General features: G+C 31.0%; 1 protein-coding gene across 3 annotated transcripts; it reads left to right on the top strand.

The window, feature by feature from the left end:
* Positions 1–7960: 7960 nt before the first annotated feature.
* On the top strand, positions 7961–24467 carry Mf (Myofilin). Of its 3 annotated transcripts, none has more exons than XM_008194195.1 (6): positions 7961–8162; positions 8751–8902; positions 14232–14483; positions 18726–19018; positions 20253–20337; positions 24113–24467. In XM_008194195.1, the coding sequence occupies exons 2-6, from the start codon at positions 8812–8814 to the stop codon at positions 24124–24126; spliced, it is 735 nt and encodes a 244-aa protein (XP_008192417.1). In that variant the 5' UTR covers positions 7961–8162; positions 8751–8811; the 3' UTR covers positions 24127–24467. The 3 variants fall into 3 exon arrangements, with proteins under 3 accessions (XP_008192417.1, XP_008192416.1, XP_975727.1); XM_008194194.1 differs by having other exon boundaries at positions 20253–20547; XM_970634.5 differs by having other exon boundaries at positions 8002–8162; positions 8754–8902; positions 20253–20547.
* The last annotated feature ends 539 nt before the right edge of the window (positions 24468–25006 follow it).

The following is a 25006-nucleotide window of genomic DNA, read 5'->3' as shown; positions in this document are numbered from 1 at the left end:
CTAATTTGCGTTTGCAATTGCATTTCCTTTTTCTCGATTACGTTGGGCATTAAAGATTGAATTCTCACAGATAGGATTCTATGTGCTCCGAGAAAAAAGTTTGGGAGAACTTAGATATATGTGTCAAGCATCAAACAAAAAATTTGGTTCTGTCTCTAGAGTTCCAGTTCTTGTTCGGCTTTACATCATTTGCTCTAAATTATCCGTCAATTTCAAATTCTATGTACCCTTATACCATTAAAGCATCAAAATGGAGACAAATTACAAAAACAATTTTAACATTTTTCAACTTAGCGTGGAGATTCGGCTACGGATTTTACCTCAATATTCCGTTTTTTAACTTGTGAATTCATTCATACAATTAAAATGCCATTCCTGTTATCATAATACTTTAATCCGTTTATCTGACCTACCTGACCGACGGGAACCAATTCGACTATAATTAGAGAGGATTACCGAATTTGTATGTCTTCTCCAAAGTCTATAGTCTAGACTTGTAGCTAAGTTTTCTCGATTGTCTGAATTTTGTTGTTTAAAATTAAATTTTTTGAAGTCTTTTTTTTACGAATACATAGAAATTATTTTTGTTGATAATTATCAAACGATTTAATGGGACATTTATTTTGTACAAAATAATGTTGAAAATTGAAAATGCTATATTAAAACGTGTGACTATATCAAACCACACACACACAAAATATGTCAATAGGTCTTTTTCTGTATGAGTATAGTATAGTTTTTTGGCTTTGAAATTCTGATAGGTTTAAAAGTAAAAAAATATGAAACTATGCGAAATTTAAAAAAAATCTTTAAATTTTTACGTGAAAACGGTATAGTATAGTATAATCTCTGAGATATGAAAAAAATATACTTTTAATAGACTCACTCTGTATCTAACCATTGATTTAGTGGTTTTACCTCTAACCCAATAGTAGATTACTATGGCATATGTAAAAATGAACTCATTTTTAATAAATTATTCTTTCTTCTACTGTAAATATTTGTGAAAACGGTTTATTATACACAGTGATTCGAAAGGGTCCAACAATATTTTAAATGCTGATAGAAAACATTAAAAGAGACACATATGTGCCTTTAGAATTTTTATACGCCGCTTGGTTTTGAAGTCACAAATGTTTAAAGATTGCACATATTGGCAATGCCGCATTGCACCTTAATGCACCTTGTGGTAGTACAAGAATTTGAAACCATAGATAATCTTTTGCCTTTCTTTATTGTCCCTTGTATAGCCGTAGTGACAACACATATTGTCGATATTACCTCTAAAAAGCCAACATTTACCTTAATTTCTTACAAAATTTAGTTAAGATTTTATATATTTCATTTACCTTAAAAAAAGATTAACAGAAATTGAACATTAAAGTGGGAACTTTGAAGAGGTGTATCGACCTCAAGATTTTTTTTGAGAATTTTCGTTTGCATTTTTAATGTAACTAAGTCTTTTCTGAAACCATGCGAATGATTGTACTGTAGTTTGGAATCACGCTGTGGTATTGTACAGTACATGCGGTATTTTTGTTTTTGAGATATGGTAAAAATATGTTTTTAATAGACTCACCCTGTATCTAACAATAACTGCTTTAATGGTTTTATCTCAAACCCTAAACATTAGTAGATTAATTTAGAATAAGCAAAATTAATTCAATTCTAATAAATTATTCTTTGCTCAAAAACAAATTTCATTCGTTTTCTTGTTCAAGCAATAAGAAACCGAGAAAAAAACTAAAATATTTTTAATCTGCCCTTGAAAGCAGGTAATCTCTGCACCGAAATAATTTGTCTCGTTCCGTTGCGTTTCATGATAAACAGTTGTAAAAAATAAACCTTCAGACTGTTCCAAAATCATTTAACGGCACGTTTAAATATAGATATGCACGAAAAAGAGCGAGATTAACAATTGTTTCACTAATTTATTGAATATTACGTTCTAACATCTCAGTAGCGAATCTATTTTGGGAAATTTTTGGAATTTGATTCATGAAATGAAAATACCTATCTATAAAAAGAGTCATGACGCCAGACCGGAAGTGGCCATTTTTACACAGTTTTAGTGTCCAAATAAAGATTGTTTGAATAATATTTACAATTTAGCAATTTTAATGAATCGTTTTGGCACAAATAATTTGAAGCCGTTTCAAAAAATGTTGCGCGTGTTGTGTAAAAAAAGCAGTTTTATTTCTAGATTTCTATCACAACCCACTGCTCTGATTATACGAAGATGAATGTTTGCATGCATGAGTTTTCACGGTCCGGAACACGGATTCTGTTCCGGGTGGTTGCTTGACATTCCCTTACCGAACTGAATTTGTAATAAAAATGACCGAGGAAGGGGAGAAATGTTTATTACAGGGAGAAATGAAACGACTACATTGTTTCAATTATTAGATTTATTTTTAATCCGGTTGGGGCAGAATGTTTAGTGTTACTTGAAAGCAAATCATCGCTTGTAACTGAAGGTTTTCAAAACAGACAATTTTTAAATTTAGCACTGCACGTCATAACGGAATACTCGAACATATCTGAATTACTTAACTAGTGCCAGTGGTTTAATGTGTGAAATTATGAGACAAATTTTTGGTTTACACTAAAAAAAATTGTGAAGGCACAATTTTCGTAACTTCTGGTGAACCGTTCTTGGACATATCAATTTTCAAAAAAAAAAATGCAAAAAATCTGTTCACGATACACTTTACAATTTTTAAATCACCCACAACTGATTATTACCAAATTTCCACCGTAAGTTTTAATGACAGTTGTCAAGATTCAAAGTGAAGTTAAAGGTACTGCCATGAAAAAGATGAAATTGGTTTTAACGGTTAACGAAAAAATGTTTGTTAGTGAGCGATAATTTCAACTATTAAAGGCATTCACTCGCTATCGCTCGTTTGTGCTTTAAATATTGACTATTAAATAACTATTACTGTGTGATATTTTTGAAAGGTTTCATGCCGTGGTATAAAATAAAGAATTCTGTCCGATAAGAGTCTGACCTAAATAGCGTCTTATTCACTGGCAAATATTTGGCATATGAGTTGTAAATTTGAATGAATGAGGTCACTTTAAAGTGAAAAGTATAATTTGGGGTTTTTAATCGTTTTCTATTTAGAATTTCTAATTGATTCAATCCAGTAGGATGTAATCAAAATGTACCTTTTGGGCTGAAAATAGATTAACGTTGGCTGAAATAAGTAGTGATTAAAATCGTGTAAATATAGACCCACACAAATGTTTTTTCGAACTGTCTGGTGCAATAATTTTGAAACCACCTAATAAATATTTTCTTCACATTTATTTGGACGCATCTGTATTTTTTTGTATTCACTACATTTTATTCAAAAGTGAAAGGGAGTAAAAATTACAATGGGCATAAAGTGATTTTCACAAAATTTAATGAAATCCAAAACCAGTAAAAAAAACAATTTTTCTTTTCTATAAATTTAAATTTAGTATTTAGTATTTTTTAACTTGATTTAGTTTTTAGTACAGTAATTTTTAAGGACAAGGGGTTATCTTAAATTAGTTCAGAATCACGTGCAAGCCAATTTAAATAGTCAGAGTAAGCTGAAAAAATCTCTGGATATTTTTAAAATAGGGTCTGAACTCGGTTTTGTATTGAATTTTTAACAAAAGGGCCGTATTTAATAAATTTAACAATGTCTATTCTTGTCCACTATGCTGATTTAGTGGTGGCCTCAAGCGAAATAGATTGTTTATTTTTAGTTCGCTACCGAAACTTTCTATATTTTTGGTCTGCCACTGCAATAACAATTTTTGATATCCTCTAATAACTACTCCTCATATCGTATCTGTTTTCTAAATGACACTTCTTAAAGGGATTAGCAATAATTAAAAAAATTGAATATAAATTAGGTACAATAAACAATTAGACCTAGAATTGGAGGGACATTTGTCAATAAATGTTTCATTATAACAATTAATTTAACAACATTTTTTTTATTCACTTACTTTGTCTAGTAATCATGACATATCTTTTTTATAGTTGTTCATTTGTTCATTTGACGAGTTTGAGTGTAAATCGGACGCTTTATTTCACAAGTAGATTATTAAACGTTCTTCTGATAACGAGAGGTTTATCATCTACGAGGTGAAAAAGATGAACCGATTTACACGAAAACAAGTTGAATACAACATTTTATTCTTCCAATTAGACTCAAATAGGCTTAAAATTGCTTTAAATCTGTGAAAAATAATCTGACGTTTCGTATTGAGAAATGCCAAATAGTTGTCAAAACTCCCTTATACAGGAGAAAAATCGTAAATTTTGACAGTGTCGAAGAATAATTGAAGCTGTATGTATAAATTGTCAATTAAGAGATTTCTTTTGTTTTTTCGGTTTATTTTGACAAAATTTTGTTCAAAAGAGAGCCCAATCATGTAAAACTGGCAACATAACATCAATTTCGGTTTGTTTTATTAAAATTTAGAAAGATTTCCAATTTTTTGGACATTAACTGACTAATAAATAATATAAAAAATGAAGACAACGGAAAGTAATATCACTCGTTGGTTTTATCAAAACGTTTGTGAAAAGATTGTTTTATAATAATTATAATTAATATAATAATTTACTTAGCGGCATATTTTAGCGCCAAAATACCCAAAAAATAACGTAACTTTGACATCATTTTTTAAGTTTTCAGCAAAAATTTGTAATCCCATAATTACCCCATTGTCTGCCAAATTTTTCATTTTCAGCTTGTTTAAAAACAAGCTTTATCGAATGAAAGGGTAAAAATAACATCACCTTCGATCTGTTCTTGTGATTTTTAAGCTTGTTTTTACCAGAATTGGCGAAATAAATAAGCCTCTGGTTCAAAAAAGAAACCAATCTAGCTAAAGTAACAACAAAAAGTGTGTTTCTAGTTTCTAGTATATAAACACAAAAAAATATTTCGTTGTAATTGAGTGCTTTTTCTTTTTCGTTTTTTTTTCTTTCTTCTTTTGAGACTATTTTACAAAATCTCACAGAAAACTGAAACCCGTAAATTTTTTAGTTTTTCGGCATATATTTGACGAAATTTCACTCAAAAACGCTAACAGTGGACTAAAGCAAACATATGACATCAATCTCGATATGATTTTATCGGATTTTATGTTTTTAAAAGTGCGCACAAAGAAATTTGTCAGGAAATAAATTTGTTATGAAATATATAGTGTACATACAGAGTGCTCAAAAACTGGCGCACCAACTCACTGGTACGTTATTAAGAAGCAAGTGCAGATTATGGGAAAAATGTTGAAAAAATTCCTAAAGTCATATTTAAAAAAAATCTTATTGTGTTAACTTCTTTAGTTTTCATTATTTTTTTATATTTTCATGTTTCATACCAGGTAATCGTTCCATAACAAAACGATGAATAATTATTTTTAAATTTACTATCAGATTTTAGCAGTTTTTTTAACTTAAAAAAATTAAAATTCATCAAAAAAATCACAATGTGTAGATGTGCCAACACTGAGAATTATTTCCTAGAAAACCGTTTCAAAAATAATTTATTTTTATTGTTGATCAAATTCTATTGCAATCACGACTATTAGGCAACGTTGCCACATATGATTTATTTAAAATCCGTTATTTATCAATAACTTTATTACTAAGAATTTTTTTAATATTTTTACCTTTATATGTAACCAGTTCTCTACCACACACCATTGAGTTGGTGCGCCAGTTTTTGAGCACGCTGTATATTAGGAACACAGAAAGTTTGTTTTAGCTACATGTTGTGGTTTTTCGGCTTATTTCAACGTATTTTCGCTCATCTTCACACAGTCTGGTAAAATATTAGATCGATTCTTAAAATGACTTAGCTACAGTTTTATAATGACCAATTCTGTAAGAACTATGAAGCCACAGCAAAAGTACTGGGACAGTCTACCACTAGATGGGGGTAATTTAAAGCTATAAGCCTCTTGCATTAATAAAATTGTAAAAGAATTTTATACATGAACTGATTAATTAGTCTTTGTGGCTTATCATGTTCTTACACTAAGCCTTTCATTTATTTTGTGATTTTTAGGACCGGTTTATAGAAGCGTGGTTAATTTAATTAGCAATTAAATTCGTGATTAACTGATCACGTGACCAAACTGAACCAATTTCATTGGTCTATTCGCGTTGTTAACTTTTACCAACGAATTTAATGAAGCTTTCTATGATTAGGTGTTTTAATAAGTTCTTTCAAATTAAATTAGTTCCAGTATAAAAAAAATAAAAAGCATGCTCAAAAAAGTTAAAAACTAAACTAAACTTTTGAGACAATTCAAAAACTGGGGGTAAACTATATCGAAACATTGGGATTTTTTGTTTATTTCTCATAAGGAACTAGAATGTAACTTCAACACATAGATGATTAAAAAGAAGAAAAATAACAAATTTTTCGACCAATTTTTAAGATGGTTTTTCGACCTAATATTAAAAAAAAATTGCTCAAAAATGAACTAAATCGAGTGACTTTAGTCAAGACAAAAATTTTTTTTTAAATAGTATTTACAAAATTGTAAAATAGTTACTAATGATTTATATCTCTTATTGTAATTACAATCTGCCTATAAATGAATGTAGGATCGTAGTAGGTATTAAAAGTTTGCCGCTTCTTTCAAGAAAAAATGAACAATGTTAGTATATGAAAAATTTAGTTTTACTGGTTCCCTAAGTAGATAAAAATTGGTGGTTTTCAGAAATTTCGTAGAAATAAAATAATTAAATGCAGTAAATTCAAATTCCAGAATTCCATACTTTTATAAACAGTCCATATAAATTACATTAGCTATTACATTTTTCACGTCTATGAATAAATTATTATAACACCTAATTTTTCGAGAAAATGCGACGTTGGCGTTTTTATAATCTTGAAACAGATAATACAACTGATCGTTAATCTTGGAGTACATACACATGCAGTAAGCTATAGAGGCAGTTAGAAATAAGGAAATGGGCTAAAAGAGCCATTTCTTCTCAATGGGCTCACACTTGTTGAGCTGACGATCTTATTAAAAGCACCAAGCATTTTATTTTTGAACTTTGCCAAAAATTGTATAGTGTTTACGTGTACGAGTATTTTTCGATTATTTTTAGCTTATTAGATTCAATATATAAACAACCAAAGATTATTGATGAAAAATATGACTACGGTATGTGTTACAAATAAAAAGTTATACCACAAAAATTAAACATATGTCAATTTGTACGTATTTCCCCTACTATTAATTAGTTTTTTTTATATGGGCTATAAATAAAAATTCAACAGCGCCTGCCGTTTTTAAAAAGTCACTGTATAAATACTTATTTACTTCATGAAGCCTATAGGCACCAGCTTTGAATTTGAAACTTCGTAATGAATTTATTACATTTACTTCCAAGCATCTACCAAATTTTACCATTGTGCAGAAACATTGTAAAATTTCTAATTGGTGTAAAATTACTAACGTTTTTCTTCACTTAAAAAAACTTGTGAAGCCGTTTATAGATATACACACAGATCTTTCTATAGGTTTTGCATGCTACAAACAGTATACAAATTGTGCTCTTTGTTATTTTCCTGATCGATTTATTTAAAATTTTTGTAAATGGATGAAACCATATGCTGAACTCCATCTCCGCCAACATGGATCTCAACCCGGGAGTGCACAGTAGGCGTTCAATTATGAACGCGTCATTTTCATTTTGGGTGACTGTACCTACACTAGCTAACTTGAAAAAGATAGATGATGAATTGTAACACATGCTCTATGCCCCAAAAAGCAGGTAACAATTTTGAAACTCCAAAATGCCAAAAAGAGTTACATTATACGGTAAAAAATAAATCACGTGCGACACTATACCCTTGACCCTAGTTCCCAATCTGTTCCATATAACCCCCTGCCATTTTTCGTACGTAATAAGTGGGCCGCCTGTTCTATTTCTGTCCATTCCTGCGTATGGCCAAACAAACACGGCCACCTCGACAACAATCGAAAAGCGCGAATTTTCCAAAATACTCTCTCATGGTATGATGGAGGGGGGCGTCGTGACGTCGACGACGCTCCTGGACCATGTCGTCGAGCGCAAACCACCAGCTTTCAGTCAGTGTCGAACGTAATCAGCAGTCGCTCACCACGACTCGCTCAATAAAGCCACTTAGGTCAGTAAAGTGCTATTTCTAATAACATTACCTACAAGTGTTGCGATTTTTCCATATATTAACCCTTGCTAACACCTTGGTGAGTATGGTCATGCTTCCAAGGCGAAAATTTCGATCAACGAACTGGTTTTTGTATTTTTTTGGAATTTCTAAATTAAGCGCGTTCTATTCTGGGCTTGCTGCTGTCCTACATAGGAGGGTACCATTACGTAAGAATAAGTTGGTTCAAGGCTCAAATTTTTGAACCACCTGCGCTAACACCCGAATTTTATTATTAAACTCGTGAAACAGATAGTTTGCGAAACGATGGTGAGGCTATTGCTCAAGAATGCATCGGCCTAAAAATAGACTGAGTAAAGGAGAACTGATACTAGCCTGGGCCTCTCGCCAAATTAGTACGTACGGGATGGTGTGGGACTCGAAAGCCCACCAAGTGGTGGAACTTTTCACTTGCTTTTGTGGGATATTAATCGTGATCGTATACATTGCGGTCATTACTTAATAATAGCGCACCTCAAAGCTTGAAGGATTTTACTAACACGCGACTAATAAATGGGGTTTGTTAAGTACTCATGGTTGGGATTTTAGCAGACGAACGACGAGGCTTCATCTATAGAAAGAGTAGCAGCGAATTCAGAAAGCCGGCAAAATGTTCAAGAATCATCTAGAAATGATCGGCCGTAACGAAACGGCCTCCAAAAAAGCTAAGTTCTGGCAGTCCTTTGTCGGATCCCTTAAAGGTAATTTGTTGTAAATAATAAAAAACCCAAAATTGTGTTTAGCCAAAATTTTCACATCCCGAGATACTCAAATTCTAATAAGATGGTTAGCTCATAGATTCGCACTTGATTTTCTAACGTTCTAATTTAAAGAATGAATTAATTGGTTGTTGTCCGTTTTATTTTCTCTAAACAGGTGTGGATTGCAATTTATGTATTACTTGGAAAAATTTGCTAAAACGGTTTGAATAAAAGTTACCAACTAACTCATCTTGTTTGGGTATTTTAGCACAGTTATAAACTTAAAACTTTTTTTTTGAAAAACACGAAACTAGATCGAAATCGGTCTTGCTATAGTTAGTTTTATTCGAATTAATTCATTTTCAAGCTTCACATCACAAAATAGTTCAATTAATGCTATGTATTTTGCACCACTGATGTTATTTCAAAAGGAAAATTCGTCAAAAATATCTTTTTTGTAGAAATTCTTCAAAATAGTTATACGCATGAAGTGCGTATGTGGGAAATTGCTTTACAAACAAGTTAGGTACAATATCCGTAGGTACAATATTTTTTGTAACGGATATCTAAAAAAATATATATTTTTTACAAAATGGGGACATGCTGGGAAAAATAGTAAAAAAAATCATAGAGTAACCGTTTTCGAAATATTTTTTTAAGTTATATTGCAGACAAAGCGTACGCCACTGATGTGTTCGTAAGTAGTATTAGCACAGTTAATGGAAAGCTTGATAATCATTTGATGACAATGTACTTGATTAATGCAATAATGATCATTGTGTATTATCGATATTCCTGATGAAAAGGAGCAAATTTTCCAATACAACTAATTTAAACTCATGAGCGGCGTAAGTGGCACGGATTAAGAGGTTTCTACTCGTACGCCCCGCAAAAATAAACCCATCATATATTAGTATAGTCTGTGGTATAGTATAAAATAAGTATATAAAGGTTGACCGAAAATGGAACTCGTTATTTGATGCTTTTTGAGTGTTTTTAGCACAAATTCTCTAAAAGTAACACATTTAGTTCAATTTAATTTGTTTTTAAATCAGAGATTTTTTTAAATTACAAAATAACAAAAAGAAATTAAAATCAAAGTTATTTTGTCTGTTTCGCACGGCCTACCTCATTTTTTGAGAAATTTTGATAAGTAGTGAAAAAAAATTGGTCGAAAATTGTGTTTGTTTTCCTTCTAAAACTTAAAAAAAGAAAAACGTTAAAACACAAAACTAGATCGAAATTCATGTTGCTTTCGCTAGTTGTGTTCGATTTATATCGTTTTTGAAACAACAGAAAATTATTTATTTTGTTAAATCTAGTAAAAACAAGCCTCAAAATCACAATAAAAAATTTCGTTAAAACCAAGCTCAAAAACACCACATTTGAGTGGGCTTTGTACAAATTCACGAAAGGCATTTTTTTAATTCGCTAAACACGAAATTAGAGACTAGCTTGTTTTATTCGATTTAGTTTATTTTTAGACGATAGACTTTTGTATTTTGAGAAAAAATTAAGCGAAATTTCGTTAAAAATAGGCAAAAAGAACATAAATTTGGTTGAAAATTGTGTTTGTTTCATATTTTTTCAGCTAACTGATGCTTACACTACGCATTAAACCAAGCCTCGACATCACAAAGTAATTCAAAACTAATGTTATTTTGCACAATTTATTGCATTTTGAAGGAATAAGGGATAAGACGATTTTCAAATGATTTCCAAGTCACCAGCTTTGTTCAGAAAGGTTTTTTATTTCATGAATTCTGATGTCAAAACATTGAACAACACAGGTAATCAGTTTTGACTCTTTTTACAGAATTTGCCTTTAATATTCTTCAGTTTACATCACTTCAGGAATTAGTTATATGCAATATTATTGATATTAAAAATTACTAGTAATGTGTTTTTTCATTAAATACTCTAAGTTGTAAAAAAAGTACAATGTGTTCAAACATGCTTGTTCATCAAGTTGACTACAGAATTCAAATTCAAATCCTTGGCAAATCTTGGAATTAGCTTTTTACTCTTTTTTTTACATTTTTTTTTGGCAAAGTTGTTTCAAATGTAGGGTTTGTCTAGATTTGTGTTTTGTATTTCCATTCTTTTTGTTGATGTGTATTCTTTCATTTTTGGATTCGAAGCCTTTTTGCATTATTGTGACGGATCTGTCAGTTTGACGGCATTCACAATTTAAATTAAGCGGCAAATTACGGTTAAATTACATTTAAATCATTAAATCATAGGTGACTTGACTAACAACCATTTTTGAACACATAGTCTGTGATTCGCGTTAAAGACTATTTGATTTTGTCTCAAAATAAAATTTCACTTTTTACGCTTATTTTATAAAATAACTAATATGGCTATCTTGAATGAAATAGCATTCTCTTTCTTTTTAAGAACACGGGTAGACTGTGTGACATTGGAAACCAAAACAGTGTTTATTTTTACCAACAAAATTAATGGAACTAACACCTACACGAGCGAAAAACCACCTTCGAGTTTTCTGAATTTACAATAAAGTTTACGAGTTTTACAGCCAAAATTTATAAAAATAGACACCTGCATCTTAATTTGAAGCTAGTCAATCAAGCCTCATGTCAAGTCAGAATATTTGGGTTACGACTAAAAGCAATGTTCCTGCCAAGCTGTTAGTCAAGTGTTTCCAACAAATCATATCAAATTTCTTATTAGTGTTTGAGATGCTGCTTTTTTAATACTAATAAATTTGAAAATAAGGTGACTTTGCTAAATAACGACCAGTATAAAAAGCTGTTACGATTAAAGGTTAAAGATAATTAAAGAAGCTCACAACTTTTGTAATGATAATGAACTATAAAACAAGCTATTACGATCGGTAATAATAATAAAAGACGAAAAATATAAAATTAGCATGAATCAAAAATTTTGGTGAATACTTTGCAGAAAGATTATAGAAACAAGTTTGGTCTCCGAACACTTTTAAGATATTAAAAAAATTCTTTGAGAAAACAAGTACATTAATCTAAAATTCCTAAGACGATTCTCTGAGAAAAAGCACATCATGTAATCAATATTTTTGAAAAAAAAAATAAATAAAAAAACAAACAGGGTGATTGAAAAGCGCGGACACTCTCTTAGGTAAAAATTGGTATTTCTGCCATTTTTGCCCCAAACTTTCTTTCAGTGGATGGAAGAGAATTTATTTCTGCACTGGTATTCCCTATACCTATCTGTGATAATTTTCTAGTTAAGTTGGTTTTCTTTGACAGTGTCGGAAATTCCTTACTAGCCAGTGCTATTTTGCTGAGTGTGACAAAGAAACATTTCTCACTGAATAAACGATTAATTCTGTTTAATATTTTGCAATCTTTTCCGTTAAAACAAAATTAATTCATTAAGTTCAGATTTGAAAAACTTTGATTTCTTATAAGAGGTGTTCAAAAATCGGCACACCAACTAAAAATTTTGAAAAATGGCTTGTAGATTTTTGAAATAAAAGGTAAAAATCCATATTAAAAAAAACTAAATATTTCTACAATGGCTTAGGAACGCTGACAAAAACTGTCTAGAAAATAACTCGGGTTATTTCGGATTTTGGTTCTATACAAATTTGTTTCTATTTTGGTTTCATTATGAAACTGGAAGTGTTTTTACAAGAGAATTTTTGTGCTACTCCTTTTAGGAAATTTTTAGTAGTTCTATTGGCATTGCTAGGCTGGGTGTCTGTAATTTAGTGTGTGATCTGTCAACAGCGTCAAATCGTTTATTGGTAAAGTCTGAATAATTAACAAAATTAAGAGGAAACATTTAAACAGATTTTTTATAAGTCAAGCTAAACAAAAACAAACAACAAAAAATTAGAAAATAGAAAAAATAGTATATTGCACTCCTTTTATAAGACTTAATTGTGGCACTCATTCTATTGTATATATGACTGATCCAGAAATACTGAGTCTGTTGGCAACATACAACAGCAATTGTGGTCGTAATTTGCAACATTGCAACCGAAAAAGTCCAGTGTTTCCAACTGGCTCAGTATTTCTGGATCAGTCTATATAATAGAATATATAATAGAACGTCTTATAAATCTCGTATAAAATATACTATTACATGACTACTATTATTAGAACTCCCAATAGCTCTAATGTGGGGTTTAGACGGAACAATCGGTAGATTGGATCAAACTTTGCCGGAACCTTTAAGTTTTTAGAGCAATAAATTTATAAAAATATAGCACAAGGCGAATAAATAAAACATAGGCAGATAGAGCATCAAATTCTCAATAATAGGAGAAAGAATAGTCCAAAAATTATATCGTAAACTATATTTAAAAAAAATTCAAAGTTTTACCAATTGCACTCTGCCCCATAATTTTCAAAACACTGCGAATACAGTTACAGATACAAGAAAAATAATCAGAGAAAAGTTGGAAAGAATTGAATTTCTTTTAAAAAAGTTCGCGAGACCATATCCCTATCTTCAACCATTTAGGCCCCAAAGTCATTCAAAGACGCTCAAGCGATGGATTTCTTTCATTTTGCCGGTGGTCAAATATTGGAAAATGAATTTATACCTAAACCGTTGAAGATAGACATATCGTGCCGGCCGCGGACTTATTTGTAGAAAATTTATAAATATAAGGTGGAACGCAAATTGATAATTCTAAGCAATAATTTTTTGGGCATCGTCGTCTGTTTATTCAAACGCTGCGAATACGGTTGAAAACACAAAAAAGTGTAAGGAACAACGTTATAGAACCTTATTTCTATCTTCAACGGTTTGGGTATAAATTCACTTTTCTTGACCAACGGGAAAATGAAGGAAATTCGTCGCTTGATCATCTTTGAACGTTTTCTAAGCCTAAACCGTTAAGATAAAGATATGGTCTCTCTGATTTTAAAATTTAATTCTCTACAACTTTCTTCTGAACATTCTTCTTGTATCTTTAACCGTATTCGCAGCGTTTTGAAAAATACGGGAAAACGTGCAAATTTTGAATTTTAAATATTTTTTTTCTTATGTTTCTCATGAAAGTTTTAGTCCTCAGTTTTTCTCAGTCTGTTGAGAATGCAAAGCTCAACATTTCTGCATTTTTTCCAACTAATTAGTGAACTGGTTGAATTTCAGTTAATTTAAAACGATTTGACACCGAGACGGTATAACGCTCGAGGCTTCCTCATTTTACGCTGCCGTATTATTTTTTTTGGTTCAGAAAATCCTGAGATTTTGTATCTCGTTTCGTCTCCCAAGTTATAGTCCTTCGAAATGTAAAACAATTTCAAAGTTAACTAGATGAGAATCATTTAAAAACACATTGTATATAAAATAAATAACTTTTTTTTCTCAGGATCGCAGGACATAAGGGCCACCGATCCCATCCACACCCGTCCCAGAGGCATTTTCCGGCCAATCAGCGATCTTCCCGAGTTGGGCTCAGGCTGGCCCTTCGGCAAATCCATCTACGACGACCCAATCCATGCCGGTGAACGCATCCATGTTCCTGGATACCGATACGACCCATTGCACCGAGACACCTACGGCTACTCTCCTCGTCCGATCTACCCTCACAATTACGGCTCCCTCGACAGATACCGGCCCGGTAAGTCAAAGCACTACTAGGCCGTTGTTGTACCAAGAGGGCCCACTACGCAATCAGTCGTCTCTCATAACAAGTGCCCTTCAATGAACTTTTATCAACTCGTTTGTGAATTAACACTATTACTTTATCACACTTCTAAAACACTTGGTTTTCACTTTTTAGCTATGTAGTAGATCGTTTTGTACACCACACAATACAGTACAATGTAAAGTGAAAACACAATATTTTATTTATTTGATAATCTGTCTCTGCAATGTACAAGAAACAGAAATAAATTATATGTATGAAAAATCGAAAATTCAACCGCCCCGCAAACGCTTGAGTCGCGTTTTTTGTTGTTTTATTATTTCAGGATTAACTCAACTTTATGTCATATAGCTTTATTAGCAAGGCTTTTTAATAACGTTCCTGCTGCTCCAGCATTTGCCAGGGCGATCAACTTCTTTTTTTTTTTTTCGTAACCTTCCCTCTTTATACACTCATTTTTTGGTGGTGAAACAAGAAGTTGCCACTTGAAGTTTTTTTTGAGGGAGACGCGATGGTTCGGTCGCCTTGGAGGTAAGAATAGATTGATGCTTATTAGATGCCTTAGCCAGCATTAACATAGTTTTTATGTTGCCAAATTAAATCTAAAACAAAACGTGTGTAGCTAATGTGAAATTAATAGGGAGCCAACACTCGTTTTGACATTGATTTAACTTTGGCTTTTTATATAAGTATTCATTTTTGTTGTGTTCTTCACTGTTCTACACATCTACTATGAAGTTTTATTACATTTACATTTGCTCTAGCTTTTCGCCAAAATTACTTCTACTGGTTTTCGAAAAATTGGAAGTTTTTAAAAAGGTGGGGGGCCCCTAACTAAGTTTAATTATTGAATTTTTATCAGAAAATAATTATGTAAATTAAAAGGATTCAACAAATCTTTCCCTCCATTTTCCTTGGTTAGTTTTTCCACTTTTTTTCCAATGAAATCCTTAAATTTTTTAATTAAAAACGAACGATAGCTCCCTTAAGTAACTGTTAAAGACGTCGAGAATCAATAAATATGTATTTTTTATTTTTTAAGTAAATAATTTATTTTTCCCTCGGAAATTTGCGGCCTAAGATGCAAAAGCGCCAACAATTTGAACTATAGCAAGTTGTAATTTAATAAAAAATGGCCGTTCAGGACATCGAAAACAATTCGAAATTATAGGGTGTTTACATTTTTGCAAAAAAATCTTTAATTTTTGATAAAATTGAATGATAGCGCTCTAAAAAGCAAAATTTTAAACACATTAGAGTATTCCAAGTTGTAGTCTATATCTCATTCTATTTTGAATCAATTGTCAGTGTCAAACATTTTGAAATTATGTTGGAACCCTGCGACATTGCCATAGGAATGAAGCCTGGACGACTAATTTTAAATGGAGTTGCCAAAGTTGATACAATTTGACAATTGATTTTAATTCCGGATAGACTTTAGTTACAAATGATTGCTAAAGTCGTCAAAAATTATTATATTAAAAAAAATCTGAAGTAAATAATAAATGTTACTCTAAAATGAAAGCTAACGCCCTGAAATGTAAAATTTCGTTTAATTTAAACTATAGAAAGTTGTAGTTTAGTCATAAAAATGAGCGTTTTGGACGTCAAAAAAAAATAAAAGGTTATAGTGGTTCTACTTTTTTCCAAAAAAATTTTTGATTTTTGGTAAAAAATAAATGATAGCGCTCTTAAAAACAAAACTTTAAGCACATTAAAGTGTTCAAACTGGTAATCTGATTACAAAATTATTATTTTTTTACATTCGTTTCTTAACTCAATCATAATGTTTTCTCTGAAAACGAAAGGTAGCACTCTGAAATACAATTTATTTATCAATTTAAACTATAGCAATTTGTGATATAGTCATAAATGAACGTGGAACGTAGAAAATAATTCGAAAATTATAGTGTTCCTGCTTTTTTGCAAAAATCCTTGATTTTTGCTAAAAAACAAATGATAGCGCCCTAAAAAGCAAAATTTCAAACACATTAACGTATTCCAAGTTGTAAAAACAAATGATGGAAGACGCCAAAAATTATTAGATTTTTTTTTTAATATTTTCTTGTGTTAATTATAACTTTTTTTCTGAAAACGAAAGCTAGCGCCCTGAAATGCGACATTTACAACACTTTATTTATTTATTTATTTTTAAATAGAGTTAACATTTTTTTTACAACAAATTCTTTAATTTTTGTTAAAAAAAGGAATGATACCCCAGTAAAAAAACAAAATTTCAAACACATTAATGTATTCCAAGTCACAATGCCATTACAACTGATTAAAAACGCTAAAAATTAATTAATTTTTTAAAATTTGTCTTAAGTTAATCATAAATTTTTCTCAGAAAGAATGTCAACTTGAACTGTAGCAAGTTGTAATTTAGTCATAAATGACCGTTTTGGACGTCGAAAACAATTTGAAAATTATAGTGTTTCTACGTTTTTTGTAAAAAAATATTTTCTGTTATAGGTGTTAAAAGTGTTGCTTATTCCAGAGATAGGAGTAGAGGTAATGCACCTTTATTCTACAAGTGGTTACTACGGCACATTATTTGATAGTAATTTTAATCTTACTAATAGAATAAAGTGGCCATTTGGTGATTTTTTTATTCTATCGGTGAAACAATTTAACAAAAATTTCTCAATAAACCTAAAAAGAAATATTATACAGGATGCTCAAAAACTGGCGCACCAACTCAGCAGTACGTTATTGAGAAGCAAGTAAAGATTACGGGAAAAATGTTGAAAAAATTCTTAAAGTCATGTTTTAAAAAATATGGAGCTACAAACTTATTGTGTTAACTTTTTTAGTTTTCATTATTTTTTATTGTTTTTATGCTTCACACTAGGTAATCGTTCCCTAACAAAACGATGCATAATTATTTTTAAATTTTCTATCAGCCTTTAGCAGTTTCTTTAATTCAAAAAATTAAAATTCATCAAAAAAATCACAATGTGTAGATGTGCCAACACTGGGAATTATTTCCTAGGAAACCGTTTCAAAAATAATTTATTTTTATTGTTGATCAAATTCTATTGCGATCATGACTGTTAGACAACGTTGCCACATATCATTTATCTAAAGCCCGTTATTTATCAATAACTATAATACAAAGAATTTTTTTACTATTTTCACCTGTATATGTAACCTGTTCTCTATCACACACCATTGAGTTGGTGCGTCAGTTTTTGAGCACGCTGTACACGTAAAGAAAAGTTGGCATTATCTGCTCGTCATTAAACACATCACGCACAGATAATGAACATCTTTTCTTTACTTGTATAATAAACTACTATTATTTTTGGTAAAAACCAAATCATAGCGCTTTAAAAAGCAAAATTTCAAAACACGAACGTATTCTAAGTTGCAATCTCATTACAAAAATTTTTAGAATTTTTTGAACAATTTTTTCTTTAGTCAATTAGAATTTTTTCTCTAAAAACGTCCTGAACTGCAATATTTTGATCAACTTGAATCAAGTTATAATTTAGTCGACATTTTTTTTTGCAAGAGTCTATGATTTTGGTAAAACGGAAGATAGCGCTTTAACAAGCAAAATTTAAAACACACTAAAGTATTCCAAGTTGCAATCTCATCACGAATGATTGTTAAAGATGTTAAAAATTATTAAAAATATTTTTTTGGTACACGCTCCCTAAAATGGTTACTTTGGGAACTGCTTTGACTCCGCAAAATGTCATTTTAAAGGAAAAGGACTTAAAGTAGTCGTAGCAACATTTTGTGGACTCTAATTTATTTATTATTTGACAAAACAATAATTTGATTATTGTTTCAATAAATTAGTCGTTGCTATGCGTATCGGTCGATTGCACTTGTGATGAGGATGAATTCGAAATGTAAAGAACTTTACAATTTTGTTGTTTTAGAGAGTTAGTACCAAAAAAGTTTGTATGCAACACTTCTGCAAAATAGTTTTAGCGGACTTGTTACATAAATAACTATTAATTTAATTTAATTAAGTTATGAATTATAATATATATATATATATATAATATTATTATATATAATAATATATAATAATTAATTAACATTGAATTTTTGGTTTGTTTTAAATTAAAAAAGCCAGAGGCAGACCCAATTTTGTTTTATTTTACTTAACAAATGGTTCGACGTTTATGGAAATGATACTATTAATTAAAAAAGTGTTGAAATTGATTAAGCACTTTACTTAATGGATATATTCGCCACTAGTGTTCCATATCACAAAACCACGACCATTTGACGCCGACAAGGCCTGGCAGGACCATATCGATCGTGTTAAAGGACGCGAACCCAGCCAATGGCCCAGCATTTTCCACACTACATATCCCTTCAGCCGTTATCCACTCTATTTGGTGTATAGCAAGAGACCAGCACCAGCTGCTGAAAAGTACGACCCTCATCGCGCCTGGTTAGACCATTTGGATCGTCTCGCTGAACTCGACAAACTCTACCCATCTCTGTGGCCACGTTGGGGACGAAGTCTCTCTCCAACACCCATCAAAGTAAGTAAAAAGTCTAAACGATTCGTTCTTCAAAACTAGGTACTAGGTCATCCAACCGTAATGAAATTTTGCATACACACGTAATTTTTGAAAAGAATATTTGAAGATCTTTTTCTTTAACATATTAAAATATGTAGGGGCGACCACTTTTATTTTCTTGTTATTGTCCGTGGAAGGTTTATCAATTTTTGAAAAATTTGCATAAAACACAGTGTGAAAGACGCGATTGGTTCCCAAAGTTCCTGATAATTTTTGTAAGCACTACCTTTTCTATATAATCGCTCTCCTGTTTCTTTTTGTTTTCACCTCTCTTTTTCGCTTTCGATATGCAGTTTTTCTTGTCTTCGTTTATCTTTCAGCTTGTCTTCACTTCTCTTTGGAAAACCTTTTATTCTTTAACTTGCTATGTTGTTTGTCTGTTTTAAATTTTGAGAACAAAATTTGAAAGGGCTATCACTTCTCTTTGGAAAACCTTTTATTCTTTGACTTGCTATATTGTTTGTCTGTTTTAAATTTTGAGAATAAATTTGAAAGGGCTATCCAAACACGCTGAAATTTCTTCGCTTTGTTAGTTCTTTTTCTTTGCCTCTCTTGTTTTTGTGTGCAATTTTCTTGTTTCTCCTTGTCTCCGTTTCTTCTCTTCGTGTCTTCATTTCTCGTTGTAAAAACATTTATTTAACTAACCTTGTTTGACTATTTTGCGAATCAATTTTAGGTAGTTGCGGCTATCCGGCTGATGAAATTTTGCATACACTCGTAATCACCTTGATTCAACAATAATTTTTTGTTTCATGAATACTTTCGAAACAGTTAACATTTCTTATAAACAATTACCAATCAATTTTTGATTCAGACTTGAGCAAGTCAACTTCAATGTTTTTAGCACGATTTTTTTTTTAAATTAATTTTCCATAAAAATCCAGTTTTTGCAATTGCCAGTTTAAAAAGTATCTTCTGAAGTTCAAATTTGATTAGTATTTTTGAATAAAAACGAATTTTCATAGTTTTAAATATTATAAAATTCTTATTAGCGGACTTTTTAATTTGTCATTATTTTGTAGGTTTCCACATTATATTTAAATTTGACATCAAAAATTGACATTTTTGGGTGATTATGAGTATTGTTTAAAGCCCTACTTTTTTAGTTTTAGTGTCTAAAACTTTATTTATTAAATATATCCGAACACGTTGAAATTTCAACAATTCAACTAAACCTTTTCTGTATTTGTTCCAGTCTGGAGAATGGGGTCCCCGCCCGTCTGAAGTGGCTTTCAACTACGCGGGCCAGCCGATTTACAACCGTGGTGGGCTATTCCCAAGTAAGAGACTGTTCCGCGACCTATTGAATCCCTCTCCTTTCCTCCCCATTTCGTCAATAATCAACGATCCATTTTGGTGGGATTCCCCCTTGTTGCGGCCCTACTCCACTTACAACCCTTGGGGTAAGTCCCCGTTCTACCTCCGCGACTCGTACCTCTCTCCCGTCAAGAGGACGTACCTGTGGGACAAACACCCCATCAGGCCGTTCGGTAAGTCCCCCAACTAACCCCACCACCCCGAGAGATCTCTCTCTCTCTCTTTGACCCAGACCACCTTTGCCCCCTTTTTTGACATTGAGGACAGCCATTTTTTGTGGGTAAATCTTTCTCTCTTCTCGTTTTTTCTTCTTCTGTGATTGTGTGGTAAGTAGGCTATGATTCCGAAGGCGAAGTGTATGTTGACTACACTGGGAATCGCCATTTTCTGAATCATGGTCTACTATACTGATGTATTTTTAGAATTTTTTTAAATGTTATTTATGTGTTAAGTACCTTTACTTGAAGTTAAAAAAATATAGTACCTTGGAAATGAACAGTAATGTATTGGAACTTCAAAAATATTACACTAACTAAACCAAGATTAATGCACAAAATTCATCTTTGTTATGACTTGCTTTTCAAAAAACAAAAATTAAATAATATTTTCTTAATAGCTGTTTCAAAACTATAAAAACGCCAACGTCGCATTTCACCAAATTTTTTTTATAGTTTTGAAACAGCTAATATGTAACAAGTTCGCAAAATAGAGTTTTAGCGGACGAATCGGATTAAGGACGAGGCGACGAAGGAGAGGTGATTGTTTTTTATTAATTTTTTTGTGTTTAAATTTCATATTAAGGTAGTTGGTGCCTAAATTCACTTTCTTAAGATTTCTTTTAAATTTTAACAGATTATTGTTCAAAGAATTCCACATATGGGGCAAAAATAAAAAAGATTGTCCGTCTAGTTTCCGAGATAGTGAATTTTAAAAAGGGTAGTAATAAAGCGAAAAGTAATAAATCCGATTTTGACCAGTAAAAAATAATACATGATCAGTAAACCATGCACAGTATTTTATTAAAATTTGTTCAGTATAAAGTGTCCAGTAAAAAAATCGTATATGCACAGTATCTAATTTCAGTTTAAATAATAAACGCTCAGTAGCTAGTCTGCGATCTTAAAGACATACCCCTTAAACGTTTAAATTCGAAAATGTAGAACTCGAAATGTGGAATTCTAGACTCTCCAGTTTTGAAATGCTATTATTTACTGCGCATTTGTTATTATTTTTACTTTGCAGATTTAAAAAACAATTTATCATTTACAAATGCCCAGGCGAGATAAGGTGTCATTCTATGTATACAGACGGTGATGGGACCTGCTATCAAAAACCGTAATAAACAAAAATGTTGATTGTCGTTAAAAAATTTAAAAATGACAGCGCAACTCAAAAACGAATGATGTTAAAAAATGTTACCCAGTCAAAATGTAGTATTTGAAAAAATAAAATCGACGTATTCAAGGATTTTTTGAAAAATGGCCCATAACAAAGATATAAATAATTTTGTGCACTATTGTTGGTTCAATATATACAGGGTGTTAGGGAATGACTTAGCAATGTTTCGTATGTAAATTAGTCATGATCAGACGAGTTAGTTTATTTAGCAGTTAATTTTTTCATTAAACAAAATGGAGATGGTGACGCATGGGCGTGTTGAGAATTTTTCAAAATCGAGGTTTACATGTTCATTTGTCTGAAAGGTTCGAATTCCGGTCCTGACAAAAAAATGTTTTTGTTTCTCGTAAAATTTAATAACAAAACACAAATTGAAATAGAAGAATAACGTAGTGAACCAAGAAGTTAATTCACCTCTACTGTTTTGTCAATAATATTAAAATTTACGCTAATTTTTATAATTCAAGTTCAGCTATTCTCAAAATTTGGGACTAATTTCAGAACGATTTCTTGGAAAAGTTATGCATTTTTTATTTACATCAGTTTTGCTTAATCGATTTGTCTTGTCATTCTCTATCTACCTTTGAATTTTTGCTAAACCATTCCCTAACACGCTGTATAATAAATAATTTACTATAACTTTGGAACTACTATTTGACCAATTATCATAAAATTTGGAACAGTTACTTCAAACGAAAACTAAATACATCAACAAATTGTCTAACAGTTTTCAGTGTTGAGTTTTAAGCTATACTTTTTTCTTTGGAAAATCGCCATTAAATTAGCTGAAAAGATCAGGTTGTTTCCCTCTATTTAGTACGTGTTTGAAACTAATTTCTGTAAAAAAGCCCAAAAAAAGTTTAACAAGGAAAGTACAAACGAGAAATACGTACCTACTTCTTCTGTATTAAAATATTCTTTTAGCTTCAAATTTTAGAATTTTTTATATGTGTCTAAACAATAAATAATGTTTTTTGCAATTGTTTTATCACTGGCTGAAAAGTATGAAATTATATCGAAATTTCGGGAAAACAGAACAAAAAATCACCAAGTGAAGTCGAAAATAAAATTATTTTACATGAAGCTTGATCAAACATTTTTACATTTTTAAAGTATTTAATCATAGCAATTTTGAAATTAATGTCGTTGCACTTAATACATTTCACTGAATTTAGATCGTTTCTGCCCTCAAAGCGAGCTAAAAGTGTTCGAAATGGAAACTAGTACTTCTTCTGTTTTATTATGAAAAAAAAAAATAGTACTTATGTTAAAAGACAAATTTCCTAAGGCCTGTCTTGAAGCATGAATTCAGTGTCAGAAACGAGTGGCGTTAGCCACAAGTTTTTTGAAAAAATGAGTGCTTCAGGGTCTTATGAAACGAGTGTCTTATGCTATTTTTTGTAACTTGCTCTATTTTTGCCGTTTTTAAACAAAAATTGTTATTTTAGTCGATTTAGACATTTTTGTGTCTCAATTTTGAAAATGAAAAATTGAGTTAAAATTTTTGTTTTATCAATGTTTTGTCAAAAAACAAGAGTTTTGATGACAATGGAGGTAATCCTGCATGAACGTTTCCTGAAATTTGTGAAATTGGCAAAAATACGGTCGCGAATTTGCTTCCTGCCAACCTAAAAATTTTCGTAAAAAAATGTTCCGTCAAATAATGACTATTATGACATCGTACTTGATGACGTTGCGTGCTTTAATATGCTTATTAAAGCGTCAAAATGGAGGCGAATTTCAAAGACAATTTTTAAGATCTTTAAATTTGAAAATTTTTGATTTAGTAGATGTTTTATTAAATTTAATTATGTATCAAAAATTAAATTGAAATTGGTGTTACTTCGGCATATTTTACTTGATTCCAATTGCTTCTGACCTAAATAAATTCAATAGTTTTCATGTTGTGTTTTAATTTTTTAGAGTTTGAACATGTCTTCATAGTTATACAACTATAGTTTTCTGTTCCAAATTTTATTATTTTTGAACAAATGGTTCTTAGGTTATAGTAAAAAAAAATCGATACCGAAATTCTGGAGGCCACAACTGTTATTTATTTAAAAATAATTGGTGTGGAAATTGAAAACAGTACACACATGTTTTTTGCTGTCCAACACAATTTTTGATTTTGTAAAGTGGGTCACATTTTGTACTAACACTTTGCAAAATGCTGCTATTAAACACAGTCACATGACATAAGGCATTTCAATGCTTTGGCTCAACAAATTTAAATAAAATAAACTTATATCAGTCTATCAAACTACACCAAAGAATGAAAGTTTATTTAATTTAAATTTCAGTTTTGTAAACTGGATACTAATTATTCTATTGTTTTTCTAGCTGCTGTCTATTAAAGAAACCCAAACTGGAGTCACTACCACCCCATCGCAATGCGACTGACTGAACAAAAAGCTTTTGAAACGTTTGCGTTTCTATAAAGTGTTCATTTTTTCTCTCTTTTATTTCGTTCAATTCAAAAATGTGCCTTAAATTATACAAGGAGCATAAAAATGAAAAAAATTGTTATTTTTGTAAAGTGTTTTTCGACTGCATCTTTTAATGGCCGCGTGCATTACCACATTGTTCAAAAACGTGTCTCGCATTCCACCTTTCTAGACCATAAAGAGATGCAGAATAAATTGCAATTAATCGTCTACTTATTGTGGCATGTTATTAATAAATTCTACCAAAAGAAGCTTTGTTTTATTTTAAAATATAGATAATGTTTCAGTTCTTGCAAATTTTCTAGTAAATAATTACGTAATAATTTGAATTTCCTCCTCCATTATGTTTTTGATCCTGCCCTCTATCATAGAACGGTTAAACAACAAGATTGTCGACAAAGATTCTTCCCTTCTTGTAGCGGACCTATTTAAAAAAAAATATTTTTGTTGATAAAGTAGATTCCCTCTCTTGAAAGCAATTGTATTAGAAAAAAAAGAAAAGAAATAAAACAAAAAGGGAGATTGTGCCATATCGTAAGACAGTAAATAAATCAATTGCTGATAATGAAGATTACTTTCTTTTTCAAAATTGTATTTTTTTGAAAAAAAAAGGTGCATTTACCATAACACAATTCATTTAATTTTTTAGACGTAAGATACTTGTACAATACTCTAGCTCTAGAATAATGCTATAAAAATGAATTTTTAATCAAATTTCGTCAAAGAAAACCGAGATACCATGAAGTTTTTATCAAATGTTTTTACTTTTTTCAAATCTTTAAACACGCTT

Source organism: Tribolium castaneum, chromosome 9 (genome assembly GCF_031307605.1).
Source record: "Tribolium castaneum strain GA2 chromosome 9, icTriCast1.1, whole genome shotgun sequence".
Classification (NCBI taxonomy): domain Eukaryota; kingdom Metazoa; phylum Arthropoda; class Insecta; order Coleoptera; family Tenebrionidae; genus Tribolium; species Tribolium castaneum.
The sequence above is the reverse complement of the archived record's forward strand: the minus strand, read 5'-3'. Positions and strand labels throughout refer to the sequence as shown.

Coding starts and splice junctions, on each gene's coding strand:
- Mf (XM_008194194.1), top strand. CDS start 8,812: ATGTTCAAGAATCATCTAGAAATGATCGGCCGTAACGAAACGGCCTCC. Junction 8,903..14,231: donor CTTTGTCGGATCCCTTAAAG/GTAATTTGTTGT, acceptor TTTTTTTCTCAG/GATCGCAGGACATAAGGGCC. Junction 19,019..20,252: donor TCTCTCCAACACCCATCAAA/GTAAGTAAAAAG, acceptor TATTTGTTCCAG/TCTGGAGAATGGGGTCCCCG.